The 19,788-nt window shown below is 46.9% G+C and overlaps 1 protein-coding gene across 7 annotated transcripts in view; it reads left to right on the top strand.

Annotated features, from left to right (window-relative positions):
- ATP7B (ATPase copper transporting beta) overlaps positions 1-19,788 on the top strand; it is a 71,886-nt gene that overhangs the window by 41,179 nt on the left and 10,919 nt on the right. For all 7 annotated transcript variants that reach the window (XM_047723310.1, XM_047723309.1, XM_047723311.1 and 4 more), the window contains 8 exons: positions 4,445-4,606; positions 6,638-6,714; positions 8,216-8,390; positions 9,431-9,664; positions 10,381-10,472; positions 17,181-17,308; positions 17,434-17,588; positions 17,805-17,939. In XM_047723310.1, coding sequence (XP_047579266.1) covers positions 4,445-4,606; positions 6,638-6,714; positions 8,216-8,390; positions 9,431-9,664; positions 10,381-10,472; positions 17,181-17,308; positions 17,434-17,588; positions 17,805-17,939 — 1,158 coding nt within the window. The remainder of the gene's footprint in view (positions 1-4,444; positions 4,607-6,637; positions 6,715-8,215; positions 8,391-9,430; positions 9,665-10,380; positions 10,473-17,180; positions 17,309-17,433; positions 17,589-17,804; positions 17,940-19,788) is intronic.

The raw sequence follows: 19,788 nt of genomic DNA on the forward strand, positions 1-19,788 counted from the left end.
CTTCTCCAGTTTTGCACATATCCTTTGTGTTGTTGGGGTTTTGTTTGTTTGGTTTTCCTTTGAAGCCAACAACAACAACCTGTTCCTTTTGTGAGGAAATGTCAGTCCTGTCACAGTCACAGGGGTGCATCCCACTGGGCACGTTCATAGTGTGAGGAGGAGGAGGGGCTGAGTGGCGGGAGTGTAGGAAGAAGAAGAGTTTCAATAGCAGCTGTCCGGAGTTGGATTGGAGGGCGCTGAATCTGAACACATTCCAGAAAGCCCGGAGGGAAGCTAGAATGCCAGGGGCGTCTCAAGGCCAGAGGTGAGTCAGCGTGGTAACCAGTGCCCTGGTGCCATCACAGCCCAATGCAGGCACAGGGCTGTCTAGAAGGTAATTGGCGACCAATGTCCCGAAGCACTCAGTCTGAGGTGAATGCCAGGGTGGCAGGGGTGGTGGTGGGTGGGGGGGCATTACTGTTTGCTGTCTCTCCGCTGTCACCAGCTGTGCGTGACAGCAGACCATGGCAACAATAGGTGTGTCTAGCATTTCCAACATGCTGTATTCATAAGCACTTGTGTATAAAGCTCTTTGGTGTAAGTAAAGGGAGACTTAGGATAAGGAATTGAGTAATACTGTTGTACCGAGAAGGAAGGGTCTTACTCCCTTACTGTGTTTAGTCACTGCCATTAGTGGTAAGTAAATATTTGAAGAAAGAGTACTAAGGACACCAGTGGCACTTTGAGCTCTTGATAAGAGGCATTCTTTGTCAAGCAAACCCTTGGCTCTGGTTGGGCCTCCCGGTGTGTGCTCGGGTGAAGTGTACTGCTCTCGGGCTTACAGTCCCAGCGCCCCTGAGGCCAGAGCAGGGCCCCTGCTGAGACCCCAGCCCCAATGGGGAATGCCTCTGCTTACACAGACCACTGTGGAAAATCTAGATCATGAATACTATTGGGAAAGGTGAAAATATTGGTTTTTTAAATACACATTTTAATCTTTCTTTTGCCAATGAGATAAAAAGGTAATAAATTTATGAGTAACACAAACGCATAACTCAATTTTTACTTACTTATATGTATATGTATTTGTCTATAGGTCCAAATGACCAAATCAGACAATTTATTCATTGAGTTCATGGGTTTAATTGTGTTGAGAAAAGATAGCTTATATATAAAAGTTGTATGACATGGTTTTTGAGCTTTAATTTATGCAGGTGTGCGATCCGGTTATGAATAGTTCCTAAAATACGTTATGTTTAACTTTTAATCTTCACAAGATATTCTTGCACAGAACCGAACATACAAAGAGTATGGATGAGATATTAAGCACTATAGAACTTTGAACAAAGCAGAGCTAGAATTGTGGAGAGGTTTTTACCAGAGTCATATTTATTGTCTGGGTTCCAGTTTTATTAAAGCTTTTAATTAAATAATTAAAGTATTTTAAATGTTCCAGATTTTTAAGTGTCAGGGTAATATTTGCAAATTGCAACACTCTTGCAATGTAATGCTTGTTAAAACCTAAAGGAATTAAATTACATTGGCTATGGTAATATGTAATGTATTCTTTTTTTTTTAATTTAAATTCAGTTAATGTATGGTGTATCATTAGTTTCAGAGGTAGAATCCAGTGATTCATCAGTCTTATATAATACCCAGTATTATAATATATAATAATACTCATCACATCACATGCCCTCGTTAATGTCTGTCACTCAGTTACCCCATCCCCCCACCCATCTCCCTTCCAGAAACTCTCAGTTTGTTTCCTATGGTTAAGAGTCTCTTATGGTTTGTCTCCCTCTCTGATTTCATCTTGTTTTATTTTCTCCCTAGTCCCCTGCGATCCTCTTTTATTTTCTTAAATTCCGTATGAGTGAGATCATATAATTGTCTTTCACTAATTCATTTTTTTCACTTAGCATGATACCCTGTAGTTCCATCCATGTCATTTCAGATGGCAAGATTTCTTTTTCTGATGGCTGAGTAATATTCCATTGTTTATACGAACCACATTTTCTTTATCTATTCACCTGTCAGTGGACATCTGGGTTCTTTCCATAGTTTGGCTGTTGTGAACATTGCTGCTATAAACATTCTGATGCAGGTGCCCCTTCAGATCACTACATTTGTATCCTTTGGGTAAACACCTAGTCGTGCAATTGCTGGGCCATAGGGTAGCTCTGTTTTCAGGAACCTCTATACTGTTTTCCAAGTGGCTGCATCAGCTTGCATTCCCACCAACAGTGTAGGAGGGTTCCTCTTTCTCTGCATCCTTACCAATACCTGTCGTTTCCTGACTTGTTAATTTTAGCCGTTCTCACTGGTGTGATGTGGTATCTCATTGCACTTTTGATTTGTATGTCCCTGATGCTGAGTGATGTTTAGCATTTTTTCATGTGTCTGTTGGCCATCTGGATGTCTTTAGAGTGATGTCTGTTCATGTCTTCTGCACATTTCTTGATTAGACTGGTCTTTGGGTGTTGAGTTTGATAAGTTCTTTATAGATTTTGGATACTAGCCCTTTATCTGATATGTCATTTCCATATATCTTCTCCCATTCTGTTGGTTGGTTGTCTTTTGGTTTTGTCAACTGTTTCCTTTGCTGTGAAAAAACTTTTTATCTTGATAAAAATAGTTCATTTTGCCCTTGCTTCCCTTGCCTTTGGCAATGTTTCTAGGAAGAAGTTGCTGAGGCTGAGGTCGAAGAGGTTGCTGCCTGTGTTCTCTAGGATTTTGATGGATTCCTGTCTCACATTTAGGTCTTTCATCCATTTTGAGTCTATTTTTGTATGTGGTGTAAGGAAATGGTCCAGTTTCATTCTTCTGCATGTGGCTCTCCAATTTTCTGAACACCATTGGTCAAAGAGACTATCTTTTTTCCTTTGGACATTCTTTCTTGCTTTGTTGAAGATTAGTTGACCATAGAGTTGAGGGTCCATTTCTGGGTTCTTTATTCTGTTCCATTGATCTGTGTCTGTTTTTGTGCCAGTACCATGCTGTCTTGATGGTCATAGCTTTGTAATAGAGCTTAAAGCCTGGAATTGTGATTTTCTTTTTCAACATTCTTTTGTCTATTCGGGGTCTTTTCTTGTTCCATACAAATTTTAGGATTATTTGTTCCAGCTCTATGAAAAAAAGTTGATGGTATTTCGATAGGGATTGCTTTTTTTTTTTTTTTTTTTTTTTTTATTTATTTGACAGACAGAAATCACAAGCAGGTGGAGAGGCAGGCAGAGAGAGAGAGGAGGAAGCAGGCTCCCCGCTGAGCAGAGAGCCCGATGCGGGGCTCGATCCCAGGACCCTGGGACCATGACCTGAGCCGAAGGCAGAGGCTTTAACCACTGAGCCACCCAGGCGCCCCAGGGATTGCTTTTAATGTGTAGATTGGTCTAGGTGGCATAGATGTGTTCACAATATTTGCTGTTCCAGTCCATGAACATGGAATGTTTTTTCATTTCTTTGTGTCTTCCTCAATTTCTTTCATAAGCGTTCTGTAGTTTTCAGTGTACAGATCCTTTGCCTTTTTGGTTAGGTTTATTCCTAGGTTTCTTTTGGTTTTGGGTGTAATTGTGTTGTAATTTTGGTGTAATTGATCGATTCCTTCATTTCTCTTTCTTCTCTATCATTGTTAATGTATAAAAATGCAACTGATTTCTATGCATTAATTTTATATCCTGCCACTTTGCTGAATTCCTGTATGAGTTCCAGCAATTTTGGGGTGGTGTCTTTTGAGTTTTCCACATAAAGTATCATGTCATCTGCAAAGAGTGAGAGTTTGACTTCTTTGCCAATTTGGATGCCTTTTATTTCTTTTTGTTGCCCGATTGCTGAGGCTAGGACTTCTAATACTATGTTGAACAATAGTGGTGAAAGTGGGCATCCCTGCTGTGTTCCTCACCTTAGGGGAAAAGCTCTCAGTTCAGTGAAAACATTTTTTGAGCAATGTTCAAACTGGTCTCAGCAGTTGTTAACATCATCACATGTTCAGACACTGTATGTAGACATTTTATGTCTGTATTTAATGAGAATTCTGGGAAATGATGACCACTAACACTCAAAAGAGTGACTTGTCTGGCTTGCTAACACCTGTTACAGGGACAGTATGTCTCATGTCAGGCTCTCTTTCTCTCATCCATAAGCACAGTGTGGCAGAAGTGCCATTATAGAAAGGACCGGGTCGCTTAAGAAAGCTCATCCCTGTTGGTCTGTCGCCATCTGCTTCATGACTAGCTATATCTCTTGTCCCTGGGTTGGGGATGAATTGCTGTTGACCTGCCCTCAGCCCCTGGGGGAATGTGCAGATCTTGCCCATGGAGTCTGGAGGTGGGAGTCCAGAGCCCTCGGAATGATGCAATGGAAAGAGGAAGGACTCATGGCTGCCTGTTGACCCCACTCCCTGTGGGCTTTTGGTGAGATCCTCTCAATCCCAAGTGAGTAGTATTTTTGTCATCCTGTGTGGCAGATCACGGGGATGACCTGCACGTCCTGTGTTCACAACATTGAGTCCAGACTCACAAGGACAAACGGCATCACCTATGCCTCTGTGGCCCTTGCCACCAGCAAAGCCCACGTGAAATTTGATCCTGAAATTATCGGTGCACGGGATATTGTCCGAATTATCGAGGTGAGTCGTTCATTAGAGCACGTTACACAGACTCCTGTGATGTTGTGTGTCACCTGTACTTCCATCTAAAAAACGTGCCCCTCTTTTTAAAACCAGTGATTATTAAAGGAAAAGGTCACCTAGCCTATCCTTCAAGTTTTCCCAGGGAAGTAAAGGTGAATCATTTTAAAATAAACTGAAATTAAGTAAATGTCAGATAATCTGAGGGTGAAAAATCAGTGAATGGGAAAGAAAAGGAAATTATTGTTTTAATTGCAGATACTCCTTGAGAAACATCAATATCAGCAAGATATGTAGCACATTTCATTACCTGATTGTAATTGTAAATATTATTTATATCTGTGCCAAGTATCTATAGACCAAAGGATGGTTGGTAAGGAGAGGACTTACTGCATTTTACCACTGTGCTGGGCCTGCTTGACGATGGGAGAATTCAGTTGTTTCTGGATTGGAAAATCAATTAGAAGAGTTTTCACACACTTCCTCCCTCTATTCCCTCCCTCGCTTTGTCCACGGACACCTCTCATTTCCTTTATAAGGTCTGTTTCTAGCAACCATAAGAGGATAAGCATTAGTGGTGATCTGATGGGTTAAGACAGTCCAAACCCGAACAAGATGAATTCATCACATCTGAGGGTCAGCATAAACACAGTTCAGCAGGAAGTACTAACGCAGTGAAACCTCTTGTATCAGTCTTGACGTTGTCTTTCATTTTCGCTTGGTGTTGTGTGTGCTTAGGAGAGATGTCATCTGTTATATGGCTCAGCAGGGTTCCTTGACGTGCGTTAATAGTAGGCTGCTGCTACTAGAACCTGGTCTTCCAGGCAGACAGCAGAGCTTCTCTAGCAGATGGGGAGAGATCCCCAGAGATGTGAAGTGACTCTACTTGCTGGAATCCAACTCAAGGCTACAGGAAAACCCAGACTTCACAGCTCTAAGCTCAGCGGCCTTTCGGTTTATGCCCTAGCACAGGTCTTACAGATCAGTATTGGGGGCGGGGGGGCACTGATGAGGCCCAGAAAGCAGACTGATATGCTGTCAGGAGGGTCCCAGGGGGTGCTTGGAACCCATCTCCGTCACCTTCTTATTCCTCATGCCCTTCTTGGCCTCCATGCTGCCGGCTGAGCTCAATACAGCAGCATCTCTGTCCTCATCTGGGGACTTTTGTTCATGTCTGGCCCCTGTTCCTGCGACTCTGCTGCCTCTTTCCCTAATGTACTTAGGTTGGTGTTCGTTGTAAGAGGATTTGTCTTTAGACGGTCTTAGATACTCTTTCTCCAATCGTGACTTTTAATTTTCGTTTTAATCATCAGAGTCCCCCTCTTTGTGTTGTGCTGACCAGCAGGACATTTCCTGGCAGCCTTTCCTGTGTTATTTCATTAAGGGGTCGGATAGGATAAGGTGAAGAGGGTCAGGGAGTGAGGCGGCGAAAGAAATGCTGGAGTCACTCCCTGAAAAGAGCCAGCAGATTGCCAGGCAGTACCCGTCTGGCTTCAGGGGAAGCGGGGCCTACAGAGGCTAAAGGAGCCTGGGTCTGCTCTCTGGGGAGAGGCCTGGGTGGGGAGTCCTGAAACCTATTCTCTGAGCCCCAGGCCTTGTTCTTCCAGTAGCTCAAGGGCTCTGGTCTTCAGTTTCCTCAGGCAGGGAATGCCAGCGCCTGACCTGACCACTCCCTAGGTGGGGTTCCTCACAGAAAATTTCTGTGTGTGTAAATTCATCATGGATCAGCCTCGGGGCATGTTGAAGTTTCTCCCAGAATCTGCTGCCTTTGCCCACAGAAGGGCCAGGAGTCCCCGTCTGAGGCCATTCCCATGGAGATGATACAGTCTGTGAGCAGAGATGGCGCTGGGCCTCTGACAGGACTTGTAGTGTGATTTGGGTACAGAAGTCATGAGCAGAAAAACCCATAGTCTTTTGAGGCAATTTTTTATTAACTTTCTAATTTCCAAAGATGTAAAATGCTTTCTACCAATGCATGTTTAACCAAGTGCTTTCCTCCTTTTTTCTCACTTCTCCTTTTTTAATAATAAGGAAATCGGCTTTCATGCTTCCCCGGCCCAGAGAAACTCCAGCGCGCATCACTTGGACCACAAGGTGGAAATAAAGCAGTAGGTAGAACAGAAAAGACACACTGGCGCTCTTGACCAAGTGTCCCCCCGTCACCGGGCCTGCCTCATTCTGTGCTCATGGGTGTCCCTGCTGTCCTGGCTTCCCACGGCACCCTGTGATGTTAACCCTCTAAGACAGTGCTGTCAGACAGAACTTTCTGTGATGACAGAAATGTTCTATACCCACACTGCCCAGGGTGGTGGCCACAGGCTACAGAGTAGTTAGTATGACTAAGGAACTGAATTTTTTATTTCATTTAATCTTAACTGATTTTAATTTAAATCACCACTTACGGCTGGTGGCTAACTTAAGTTGGGAGGAAGAGAGTGGATTTTTTTCTTTCACAGCAGAGTATTTTAAGACTTTATTTGAATAGGTTCTAGAAGTAGGGTCTGAGGGCAGGAACTATGGTCATGGGAAAGAACGTGGCCTGAGAACAGGCGGCCTGAGTTCTTTCGTTGTTGCAGATGTTCATTTACTTGGTCAACAAGCACAGGGGTGCTGTTGTAGGCAGGGCACTATGCCAGGTGCTAGAGATGAATAGGATACCATCCCGCCTCAGAGGGGCCCTAGCTGGGCTGGGAAAGAGTAGATGAGCAGTGGATCGAGTGGGTTCAGGGGGGTCCGGGAAGCCAGCCAGCAGGGGACGCATGATCTGAGCCTTGAAGAGTGAGTGGAAGTTTGCCAGGCTGTGGGGGTGGGGGTTGACTTGAGGGTCTTCTAGGGGCATGGAGACAGGGGTCTTCAGGGACTCCTGTGACTGCTGTGGTCAACATGCCCGGAGCAGGGAAGGACTGACAGGAGAGGCACCTGGAAGGCGAACGAGGGGCTCATCCTCGGGGCCCTGGGGGACAGGCTGAGAGTCTAAGACTGCGATCTTGCGGGCCTGTGGTTTGCAGACCGGAGTGGAGGTGTGCTAGGGCTTCTACAACATGTGGTAGGAATGTCACAAATGCTGACATGAGACCACAACTGTCCCCTGCGACCCCCATGTCAGACTTCGGTGTTCACCAAAATGGCTTTGCAGTTCTCACTGACTATATTATATAATAGTTTAAAAATCAAATGTAGAAGTAAGTTCGGACTAATAAAATTTTGTTTTTATCTGTTTTTTTTCTTGGGAGGCTGTATGAAATTTTATTTTGAAAGAAGAGCAGCAGGCAGCCATGTGGGCTGGGGTGTTCCCCTTCTTTAGGGCTGGGTTCTCAGTTCTGGGCCTCAGTCCCCACCCCCACAACGGATTAGAGGCGGCGGGTCAGCCTCAGGTGGGCAGGGTGTCTGTGTATCTCTGGAACATCCCCAAGAAGTTTAAACCTGTAGGTGCTTTCTCAGGTGGCTGGGTGTCAGGGAGGGAGCCTTCCCCTTGTTCCACACCCCTGGTGGTCTGTCTCAGACAAGTGACAAAAGCAAGTCTGAAACTGAGGCCCCAGGAAGAGGCCAGCCCACAATCCAAGTGACAGATGCTACCCAATAGGCTGGTGTCACTGCTTTGCTTTGCAGGTGGAGGAAGTCTTTCCTGTGCAGCCTAGTGTTCGGCATCCCTGTCATGGGCCTCATGATCTACATGCTGGTGCCCAGCCATGAGCCCCACGAGGCCATGGTGCTGGACCGCAACATCATTCCGGGACTGTCCATCCTCAATCTCATCTTCTTTATCTTGTGTACCTTTGTCCAGGTACGTATCAGGGGGGGGCCAACCTCTGCCCTCCCGCGCCAGACACAGCCCTTCAGCGCGGCTCTACCACAGCTACCCTGTGGGGGCTTTTTTTCTGTCTTAAAACTCTTGAGGGGCAGGGGGCGGGTGGGCATAAAAGGACTTGGTCTCACCGTCACTTTCACTGTTGTAGGTGATCAGACTCTCCCTGTATAACAAGCCCTGAGCCGGGCCCCCTGGAACTTCCACTCCAGGGCTGGTAGGAAGGAGCTAGCTGTGTTGCTGGTGGGAAGTATGCCCTCCGCCTGCTTTAGAATAGAAAATAAAACTCCTGCCTCAACGATGGAATGTTTAGTTTAAGACTATCTGAGGGCAGTTATTATAGCCTGAACTTGCTTTTTCCTATATTTTCTTTTTAATTACAATTGTGATGTATATTTGTTGTAGGCAGTTCAAACCATGCTGAACTAGAAGAAGCAAAGGGGAAGATACTCCTTGCTTGGAATCACACCCAGCCTCCAGCCCAGTTCTAGTCCCCGGGGTTGTTACTAGTTGGACGTGCATGTTCACGGATCCTCATCTATGTAGAGAAAATACATGTTTGCTTATATATGTAGGTGTGTGTGCATGTTCACACTATACAGACACATGGACTTTTTTTAAACTGGAATAGGATCATACAAGATAAATTGATTTATAACCAGCTTTTTCACTTAACCGTGTATTACAGGCATCTTTCATGCCAGTGGTTTATAGATCTAGCACATTCTTTCTCAGGACTACAGAGTCCTGTCCACAGTAGAAACGAACCATGACTTATGTCCCCGTGGCCCCCTCGCCCTGTTGATGGACATCTGTTCAGGTTGACCCTGAATGGGTCAAGACCTTGGCCCTCCATTCCTGTGAGTGGCTATGAGTCAGGAAATGCATTGCCTCCATGTCCCTTGCCAAGGAAGAAGTCATGTCTGAGCGTTTGCAGGCCGAGGGGCCTCTGGGCATCTGGTCACTCCTCAGACTCCAGGCCTCCTTGAGCAGCTGTTGTTTCTTCCGCTGTCTTTCAGCTCCTCGGCGGGTGGTACTTCTACGTCCAGGCCTACAGGTCTCTGACGCATGGGACAGCCAACATGGACGTGCTCATTGTGCTGGCCACCACCATCGCCTACACCTACTCGCTCGTCATCCTAGTGGTAGCCATAGCTGAGAAGGCGGAGAGGAGCCCCGTGACCTTCTTCGACACCCCCCCCATGCTCTTTGTGTTCATTGCCCTGGGGCGGTGGCTAGAACACGTGGCAAAGGTAACTGTAGCTTCAGGTGAAAAAAGAACTGTTTCTTCAGTAACATAAATCTTAATTCATCCGAGCACCTTGTTTAGAATTACTAATTACACACAGTCTAGAGAAAGACTTCACGAAATGTGAAACCTACTATAATTAGGTGTTCTGATCACTAATCTCCCAACTGGTTGCTACTTCCGAAATCCCAGCTAATCTGGTTAATTATTGAAACCTTTGCTCAGGCACATTGTGTAACAGAAAGAACCCTGGATGGCAGGCCAGCGCTCACACCACCTCTTTGTATGGAACCGACCGTGTGGCTTGTTAGTCCACGAATCCACACATCCATCTGAGGGTCATGCCATTTTTAACACCCTGCATGATACCCACATTTTAACCTATTCTGTAAAAGAGTGGGACTGTAGCTCTAAAAGAAATTAGATTAAACCTTAAAAAAAAAAAAAAGCAGTTACTGGGCAGACTGGTTTTGTATTTTCGGCTGAAATGTAATTCATAGAACTTTATGACATTGTGCATTTGGTGTGGTGACGTGGCTGCGTGTCGATGGCAGTGACATCTCTCCTGGAGCATTGCGCATCCTGACGTGCACTATGGCTGTGTTCAGGGTCAGCCTCTTTCTGCAGGGGCTTTCTGTAACACCTGCCTAGTGAGTGTTGGTCTGGCTTTGCACAGGTTGCTTACGGTAGATCTCGTTTTCCATTCTGATTATTTCCTAGAGCAAAACCTCAGAAGCCCTTGCCAAACTCATGTCTCTCCAAGCCACAGAAGCCACCGTTGTGACCCTTGGTGAGGACAACTTGATTGTCAGGTGGGTTCTCTTCAGAGTTTTTAACCAATTTATATTAATCTCAAAACACCCTTCATGTTCGCAACATTCCACTAGACCTTGTGAGGGCAGGTAAAGACTTGTATGGTCAGATCTGTCCTTTCGATCCAGGTAATTAACAGGGCATTTGCAGACTACAACATAGGCAACAACTCAGGTGGCGTGTGTGGGTAGGCTACATGACAAACGGGGGTCCTCGGTGACTAGTGCTCCTGGATAGAGAAGGGGAAGGCTAGAGGTGGTCAGGGAGAGCTTCCAAGAGCACGGACTACGTGCTCGATCTTCCTTGCAAGATCTGGAGGATTTACGCAGGCTGGGAGGTAGGGTTTCAGCTTGCCAAAAATACAAGTGGGAGAAGTACTTCTCTTCTTCATAAAGTTGGCAGATATTAAAAATAATAATGATTATTATCAGTACTGCTGGAACTTACATAGCATTTGCTGTCTGCCAGACACTATTTTAACCTATTTGTATTAAATCTAATTTAAAGAAAAAACTGTAGGAGGAAAGGACTGTTCCTAGCCGTGTTTTGCAGATGAGGAGACTGATGATCAGAAAAGCTAAGCAACCTACCCAGTGTCACAGGGGTGCTAAGTGCTGGGATGGGCCATAAGCCAGGCTCTTAACCAGTCCACATACTGACTCTTAAGGTGTGTAAATAATATGGACATTTGCACAACTTAAGGCTTCTGTACTTCCCTGGTCAGCCTCATTTTCATATTCTAGGGAGTGCTTATTTCAGACCTTCTTCACATTCCTGAACTCTCTCTCCAGCCCCACCACTTTCCACTTTGACCCGTGACCTCACTCTGACTACTGAAACTGGAAGCTCCAAGGGGGGAAATCCATCCGTTCCATGTCCCTCAGCGTGCAATGCTAACCCTCCCCACTGCACACTCTCTTCCTCCCACCCTAGGGGAAGAGGTCTCTGCTCTGGTTCTCTGTTCAGGAAACTCCCTCTGTCAGTTTCTCCTTGACCTTCAGGGTGGCCGTCTTTGCTGATTCCAGCCATCCAGTATGACGTACAGTCTAGACTCCTGTTGTCAAAGCCATCCTGTGCCCCGTCCCCACCATACTTGCCCATTCTTCACGCTGTGGCCAGTGTGGGTTCATGAGTGTGTCCCCCAGAGATGGCCCTCAGAGGCTGAGAGCCCCCCACTTTGCTTTCCAGGGGGGCACTCGGTGAGCCCGTGCGTGAATGAGGCACTGGCCAACCACAGCATGGAGGCACTGTTTTTTCTCATAAATCCTGGGCGGAATTATGAGATTTGAGAACCTACCATGTATCATTCCCACTGGCCGGTACTTCATGTAAACTACCTAATTTCACTGGTTAACTACCCTGTGAGGTAGGTGCTCCCACCATCGCCGTGTCTTTAGGAAGAACCTGAAGCCCAGTGGGGTGGAGTGACTTGCCCAGAGCCTGGGGCAGGTGAGTGGTGAAGCTGGGACAGGCTCCTTTTTGGCCACCTGCTCCCTGTCTTCCAGGCAGGAGGACCCTGTGTGACCGAGCAGCTGGCATGTGCGGGCCCCCACACGCACTCGACTGTTTGGGGGGCCCCGCAGCATTTGCATATCTTGACTGTTTTTTATCCCCTTATAAATTAACAACATGAAAGTTTCTGAGACATGGAAGTGTTCAGATGGGGAGCAAAGCCATGACAGCTGCTTTTCCTCACTGCCTTTCGTTTTGAGCACTGGCCGCACTCACACGGACTGCTCTGTTGATTGGGCTATGAGGACACATGCATCCTTGCCAGAAGGCAAAAGCTGTGTGAAATGCCCAAGGACGGGGGGGTTACCCCAGCCACAGCTTAGTTCTTCATCAAAGGCTGCGGTTCACTTTTGTTGCTATGGACACTCATGGGCCAGACTCCTACCTTCATCATGTGGTGGCGCCATTTTCTAAGTTAGGGGCCAGAAGACCAGGGTTCCTTCTGGCCTTGCTGTAGACGGGCTGTGTGCAGGAGCAGGTCAGTTATAGCCTGTGAGGCACGGTTCCTGTCTGTCAGACTAGGGTGGTGGTTCCTACACCACCTTCCTGACCCTGTGCTCCAGGCTGCTGGGAGGTGACAGGCCGGTGGTCACACTCTGCTGTCCCAGGGCCAGGGCCACACACTGTTCTGCTGAGGAGCTTGACTTTCTATAAGAGGAGCTGTGCTGGTGCCAGGGCCCCCGAGTCAGCCTCCGCCTTCTGTGGGGCCTTGCCACACTGGGCCTCTGCAGTGCCACTGGAAGGCCACCAGAGTTTCTTGCCTCAGCTATTTCCTTTCAGTGAGACTTGGGCCTGTCCCTCTGCCAGGGACACCTGTCTGTCCCAAGTCTTGGGTGATGGGAGGGTCTGTGATCAGTCTGGCATGTGGTCACCTCTGGTAACCCCTGCCCCTTCCTGTTGTCACCGCTCTGTCTCCTACAGCACTGCCACAGGGTCTTCCTTGGCCTCCTGTGGCGATAAATATCTTCCCTCATTCAAACCAGTGATCTCTTGGAAGCACAGATCTGCTGCATTCCTCTGTAGCTGGAGCTCCTTCTGCAGCTTCCTGCCGTCCTTAGGATGAAGTCTGTGTGCTTAGTGCACATGTGAGACTCAGCGTCTACCCCAGCCTGCCTCTTGGCCTCAGCCTCTTGTGCCACCACACCTCCATCTTGTCCAGGCCACACCCCCCCGCAGCTCCCAGGAGGAGGCTCTCGGGTCTCGCCTCACACTTTCTTCTTCCCCTCTGCCTGGCTGCTTGTCCTTCAGGGCTCAACTTGGGGAGTGGGAGGGGTGGTGGGGAACATCGTCCGGAATCCTTTCCTGTCCCCAGACCTGCTTGGCCGTTGCTCCGCTGGCCCTGGGATACCCACGTGGCAGGTGCTCAGATTACTAGCTGAATGAATGAAAGGACTATGAAATGTTAAATCACCCCATGTTTGTGGGGGTGACATTCAAGAGCCTACACGACCTGGTCCCCAGTCTGCTGCATTGAAGTCTCCTGTGGTAGTGGGGAAAGCAGAGTTATACAGTTTGTCTAGGTGCTGGCTGCTCTGTTCTGAGTTTTTGTTTTTTTAACCTTGTGTTAGATGAGGAGGGAGAGGAGCGAGGAGACGGGTGTGGTAGACAGACTCCTGGCAGAAGCTCTTGAAGCAGAAGAAATGCCAGGGAAATCACTGTCTCTCAATTAAGTGTATTCCTGCACCTTGGCCTTTTGGGGAGATACAAGCTTCTGAAGAAGAAATGCTGGGAATTCTCTGGATGGAGCCACCTTGACCCCCATCAAGTGCTTTTCACCTTAATTTAAGCTGTTTGGACTTAGAATGATATGGTTAATTCAGATCGAGGGGAAATTCAACTTTTGGTTAAGCAGAGATTGGCATTACTAAAGGTTTCTTTGAAGGGCACCCAGTTGGACATGGGTGCCAATTTTTTGAAGCAACCCCACAGAAGCAAACCTTCTAAAGCTTAGTTGTTAGGTTGTGCGGGGGAAGAAGGCTCTGCTCTTAGCTCCCGATGCCCTTCACAAGTGAGCAGGTGCTCCTTCTCCTGACAGGCCTGTCTTGCCAAGTGAGGACCTGGTGTGATGTCAAACTCCTCCAGGTCACGTAGGCAGGCCTCAGAGGGCAGGGCCTGGGCATCCCCATCACTGGGAGACTTTAAGAAGCACCAGAGAACATTCTCAGATTATGGAGACGACTCCTCTCCTCCTTGTTTGCCACCCTGCCCAGGCCCCAAACAGATTTCCTCATACCTACTCCCCACATTCAAGACCTCAGGGTGCCCCTTCTTTTCCTAACCTGTTTATTGTATTGTGGCCATTCCTGGGCTTAAATACATGAGTCTGCTTGTGGCTTCTGGGCTGTCAGCATCTTTGAAAGAAAGGCTCCATTTTGTCCTGTGCATATCCCAGTCCAGCACAGGGCCTGCTACACAGAGACCCGTCACTAGGGAAAACGTCCATTAAGTAAAGTTCCCTGGGTGCTCACCATATGCCAGGCACTGTACTATGTACTGAACACGCATCATCTCAGTTAATCCTGGAACAAAATCCCTGTTGGAGAAAGGAGGACACTGTGGCTTTGTACAAGGATTTGATCCCGATGGTACCAGTGCCCTGTGACTCACCAGTGCCCTAGCAAGGACTCTGAGCTCCCAAGGTCAGGGCCGCGTCTGCTTTGCTCCCCACCGTGTCCCTGGCACCTGGCACACACACGGGCTCCTGTGGTGCTGAGCCTGTATTTCTGTGCACTGGCCCGAGCTGCGCACGCTCACAGCCTTGCAGGGAGGGGGCGGCACGGGGCGCCAAGATGGACCTCTGGAGACAGACACACTCTTGAATCCTCGTTTTGCAAGGATGCTCCTGCCCAGTTTTTTAAAAAAGAAAACTTTGATGGAAATATTTACTATCTCTGCACATTTTGGTTCCCAAGTTTTATACATTTATCCATAGCAACGTTTAAAGAAATGGGCGTGTGGATTCAGTTCCATGCCTTTCTAAGAAATCTTTAAGTTTTTGCTCTACTGGGAGTGAATATCACTTACCTCATATACTTTTGGGAAGATTCGGTGAGAAAAAAAAAATGTACAAATCCACTAGCCTGGTACGTACACTCAGTAAAGTTCTGTTTTACCTTCTCACGTGGCTAAGGCAGCTCATTGTCCATTTTTCTCTGTGGAAGTTTGAGCATAGTCCTTGTAGAATGAAGGGAATGTTAACATAACCTCAGAGCCTGCTTATCTGCCTTTGTCACTGTTCGTGAGGCACTGTTATAAACGGGTGACCCTTGAACAATGGTGGGGCACAGGGGCACTGACCCAGCGCAGAGTTGAAAATCCAAGTGTAACCTCTGACTCCCAAAAACTTGACTAATAAGCTACTGTTGACTCAAAGCCTTACTGATAACATAAACAGTGGGTTAGTAATTGATTTTGTATGTTACTATATGCTGTGTTCTTAAAGTAAGAGAAAAGAAACTGTCAGGAAAATCAGAAGGGAGAGAAAACATATTTGTATTTCTGTATTGTATTTATTAAAAACCTGCCTGTACCCACAAGGTGCAAACCCGGTTGTTGGAGGGTCGGCTGTATACGGGGACATGTTTTTGGCCCCTGTGGTGGTTCCCTGGCAGGCTCCGGCTGGCTGTCTCGCTGTCCCTGCCCTTCCTTTCCCTCACCCACCATGTGTCTGTCTGTCTCAGGTCGACCCCGCCCCTCCCGCCCCCCAGCATCCAGTCCTTACACACCTATGGCCCCCATGTTCCTGTCTGACCCCACGCCCTCTTCTGCCAAAGCACAACTTCCCGCAAAAGCATCCCGAGCTGCTGTCCTGGCTCCGCAGGCTCCCGTCTGCCCCTCCCACTGAGCTCCTGCCCTCCACCAGCTCCTGAAACTGTCCCCTCACTCAAGCAGACCACTTCCATGTACTCCAACCCAACTATTGCCAGGTTTGCCTTCGTTTGGGCCTCTCACCAGCCTTCCCCCAGGCCCCCAGTCTCTCCATGAAAACTTTCTGTTGGTTTTCTTTTTTATGCAGGTGTGGCTGACCTTCACAGAGGTACAAAGCCCAAGTGCAGAGTGTGATTAAGTTTGCATATCTGGCAGCTAGATTGGGATGCCTTCTCCCCCACCTTGCAGGCCTCCCTGCCCCATCTACCTTGGTGCAGCGGGCCAGCCCCAGGGCTTAGTTCTAGATGCCTTGTCTTTTCCACTCGCACACCCAGGTGAGCTGGCACCATTTCCTGGCTGTAAATGCTGTCTGTATTTGGACAGCTCCCGGATGTGTTCCTCTCAGCTCAAGTCCCATTTTCTACTTCCTGCTTGACATTTTCCCTGGAAGTCGCAGAGGCTTCCCAGACCCCACATGTCAACATGAAGGTCTTCATTTTGTCTCTTTTCCTTCTCTACTCTCGCCCTCCCTCAGCCGCTTCTGCACACTTGCCTCCATCTCAGTAACAGAACTTAGAGCTCCTCTGATTCTCTTATTTCCGCATTTAGCCTCTGTCGTCTTTTGCTTGGGAGGCTGCCACAGCCCACCTCTTCTCCTGGCTTCTATTATCGTCCCTGCTGCCTGTTCTCACGCAGCAGCCAGAGAGATGACTTGAAAATGTGAATCAAATTATGTCACTTCCCAGTAAAAACCTTACATCCAAAGCCCGTACTGTACTGTGCTCCGCACATCCCGACAGGACCTGGACTGCCTGCTTCACTTCCTGCTTCTCAAAGGCACCCTTTCTGCCTGCCTTAAGGCCTTTGCATTAGTTGGGTTTTTCCCTTTGAACTTCCTTTTGCCTATATGTTGGTCCCTCTTATCATCCAGGTCTCAGCTCATCTTCCAAGTGAACCCTCCCTCCCCCGCAGAACAAACAGACAAAACTTCTGGTCGTATTATTTGCATCCTAATGCTTATTTAATACCTGGGACTATCTTGTTATCTGTTTCTCCTGCAGAATTGGTCTTCCTGAGGATAGAGACTTGGCTGTCCTATTCCCAGCTATACTGCCAGTGCCAAATACAGTGCCTGTCCCTTAGTATTTGCACAGTACATATTGGCTCGATCTGAAAATGAACAGATAAAATGAGTACTGCTGCTTGGGGTAAAGCGAGGAGTGTGTAACCAGTCCAGCACTCGGTTGGGAACCCGAGCTGGGCGCCCGACCAGGAGGGCTGAGCTCCGGCTCGTTGCTGTGCGTGTAACCTGAGCGGCTTTGTTGCAGGGAGGAGCAGGTGCCCATGGAGCTGGTGCAGCGGGGCGACATCATCAAGGTTGTCCCCGGGGGGAAGTTCCCAGTGGATGGGAAAATCCTGGAAGGCAACACCATGGTGGATGAGTCCCTCATCACAGGTGAGGTGGCTCGTCTCCTTTTCCCTGTGGGCGGGTATGGTGGGAGTTGCTGGGTCACCTGAATGCTGAAGGGGGTGGGGTGGGTGGCTGAGGGTGTGACGGTTGATGTCCTTCCCCACCTCCAGGAGAAGCCATGCCTGTCACGAAGAAACCCGGAAGCATAGTGATTGCTGGGTCTATAAATGCACATGGCTCTGTACTCGTTAATGCCACTCACGTGGGCAATGACACCACATTGGCTCAGATCGTGAAATTGGTAGAAGAGGCTCAGATGTCAAAGGTAATGAAGAGAGTTAAAAAATAACCTAACGTCAGCTTCCTCCTTTTAGAAGTTATTCCGAGAGTTTCATAGATTCGGGCAGATTTTGTTGAGTAGGGAATGATTAGTCAGCATGTTAATGCGGGGGCTCAGAACTCCAGTGCTCACCCGTGCCTGTGGGGGTGTATTTCTCTGTGGATTGTAATTTCCCGTGGTCTTGGTGTTTTATTTTCATAGGCACCCATTCAGCAACTGGCTGACCGGTTTAGTGGGTATTTTGTCCCATTTATCATCATCATTTCAACGCTGACGTTGGTGGTATGGATTATAATCGGTTTTATCGATTTTGGTGTTGTTCAGAAATACTTTCCCGTAAGTTGAATGCTTTGGGCAGTATGGTTGCTATGTTTTAAATAATCTCTTGCCATTAATCCTATTCTCTTATATCTTAGATTCGTTGGGCTTTAATTACCCATTACATTTATTTGCTTCATTTATTGGCAGCAAAATCTTAGCCAAGATAGCACGATCACTCTATTTCTGCAAATTTTTTTTTTAAAGATGCCCTTTGCCTTCTAGTTAAATAATTTCCCAGACACCAGTTAGCTCTCAGTTGTCATGCCTATAACATTTAGATAATGTGACCTTGGCCATTTCTGGGGTCATGAGGCACATATCATAGGTCACTTCACAATTTTGATGGCATGATAATATCATTTTAGCAGATTTTAAGAAAATTTGTTTTTTGCTCTCTGTGTTTGATAGTACCATCTTCAATCTTGTGGCTCCCCAGGCAGTGCTAATAGCTTTTTAATAATAAATATTTATTAAACATATATAAGACAATGGAATATACTTTCTTGAGTTAGAAAGTAGATGATGAATGCTCTCTTAGAAAATACTATGTTGTCAAACTTCCAAAAAAGTGGAGAGTCCCAAAGAAAACTTTTCTGCTAGAGAAGTAAGAACTCTATACAACAGTAATTCTCAATAGGGAGTAATTTTATTGTCCCAGGAGACATTTGACAATGTCTGGAGGTATTTGGTTGTCATGACTGGGGAGGGAATGCTGCTGACACCTAGTGGGTAGAGATCGAGGGTGCTTCCAGACATCCTACCAGGCCAAGGACAGCCCCCCACAACCACGAGTCCTCTCTCCCCAAATGTCAGTAGTGCCAGGCTTAAGAAACCTTGATGTGCATCAACGGGGAATGGCCCGCTTGGAGTCGTATTTGACAGCTGCCCAGTGAGTGGAACAGTGTTTTATCTATGGTTTAAAGTATTTCCTACTTAGCCAGATCGAATGCCTCTTTTACCTTAGAGCCATAGAATAAGAAACTGTAAATGCAGAATGGATATTTTTTTTTCTTTAAAAAAATGTCTACCCTAATTAAAGGCCTATCTGAAATTCTTGGGGGTGCATGTCATTTACTAAGATGTCATCTTCTCTCTCGAATGTCCTATCCTAAAATGAAAAATGTCCTAGTTGAACTCTTGACATCTAAGGAGACCTCAGTGCTTTGAAGAGTAACCTAGGACTATATTTCTAGAATTTGCCAGTGGCTATTATGGCACTTGACTCCCTCAAATTCCTGCTTTTGTGGGAGAACAGCTCATTGGCATGTGGCTGTGGGAAAAGTCAGTCCTAAACAGGTTGGAGTATGGGGCTTTCTGCTGTTCCCTGCCTTTCCATCTTACTTTGGCTTCTTCTGTTTTTATCTGCAACATCAGGGAGGATGCTGGCAAAGGAGGGACTGCATGTTCCTTTAAGGTATTATCACCCTGCTGTCTAAGTCATTTGTAGGGAGAGGTTCATGTCACCCTCTAGAAGTCCACCCATCCCATCAGAATGCCAGGTGTTATTTTGATGAGAATTACTGGAATTTTGGGGGTTTTTTTGAAATCACATCATCTTTATCTCAAAAAATTTCATGTCTTAAACACAGTGTCCCTCTATCCAAATCCAACTGTTTCTAATCAAAGTGAAATGACCCTTTAATAATACACCTTATCTTAGAGTTCTGCCTTTCAAAATCAAGGAATAAAGTGTAGGTAGAAGCTAAAGAGGTTGTGGTCTATATCCTTGATTTCCGAAACACACTGCAATGAAAGTGAATTCAGTGTCTCCTGATTATGCTGCAGAGACACCTGCCATTTTGCAAAATAAACCAACGTAATGCGAAATGTCAAAATGCAAATGGTAATGCCTATATGTGCCGCC

Source organism: Lutra lutra, chromosome 3 (assembly GCF_902655055.1).
Source record: "Lutra lutra chromosome 3, mLutLut1.2, whole genome shotgun sequence".
NCBI classification, from domain to species: Eukaryota; Metazoa; Chordata; class Mammalia; order Carnivora; family Mustelidae; genus Lutra; species Lutra lutra.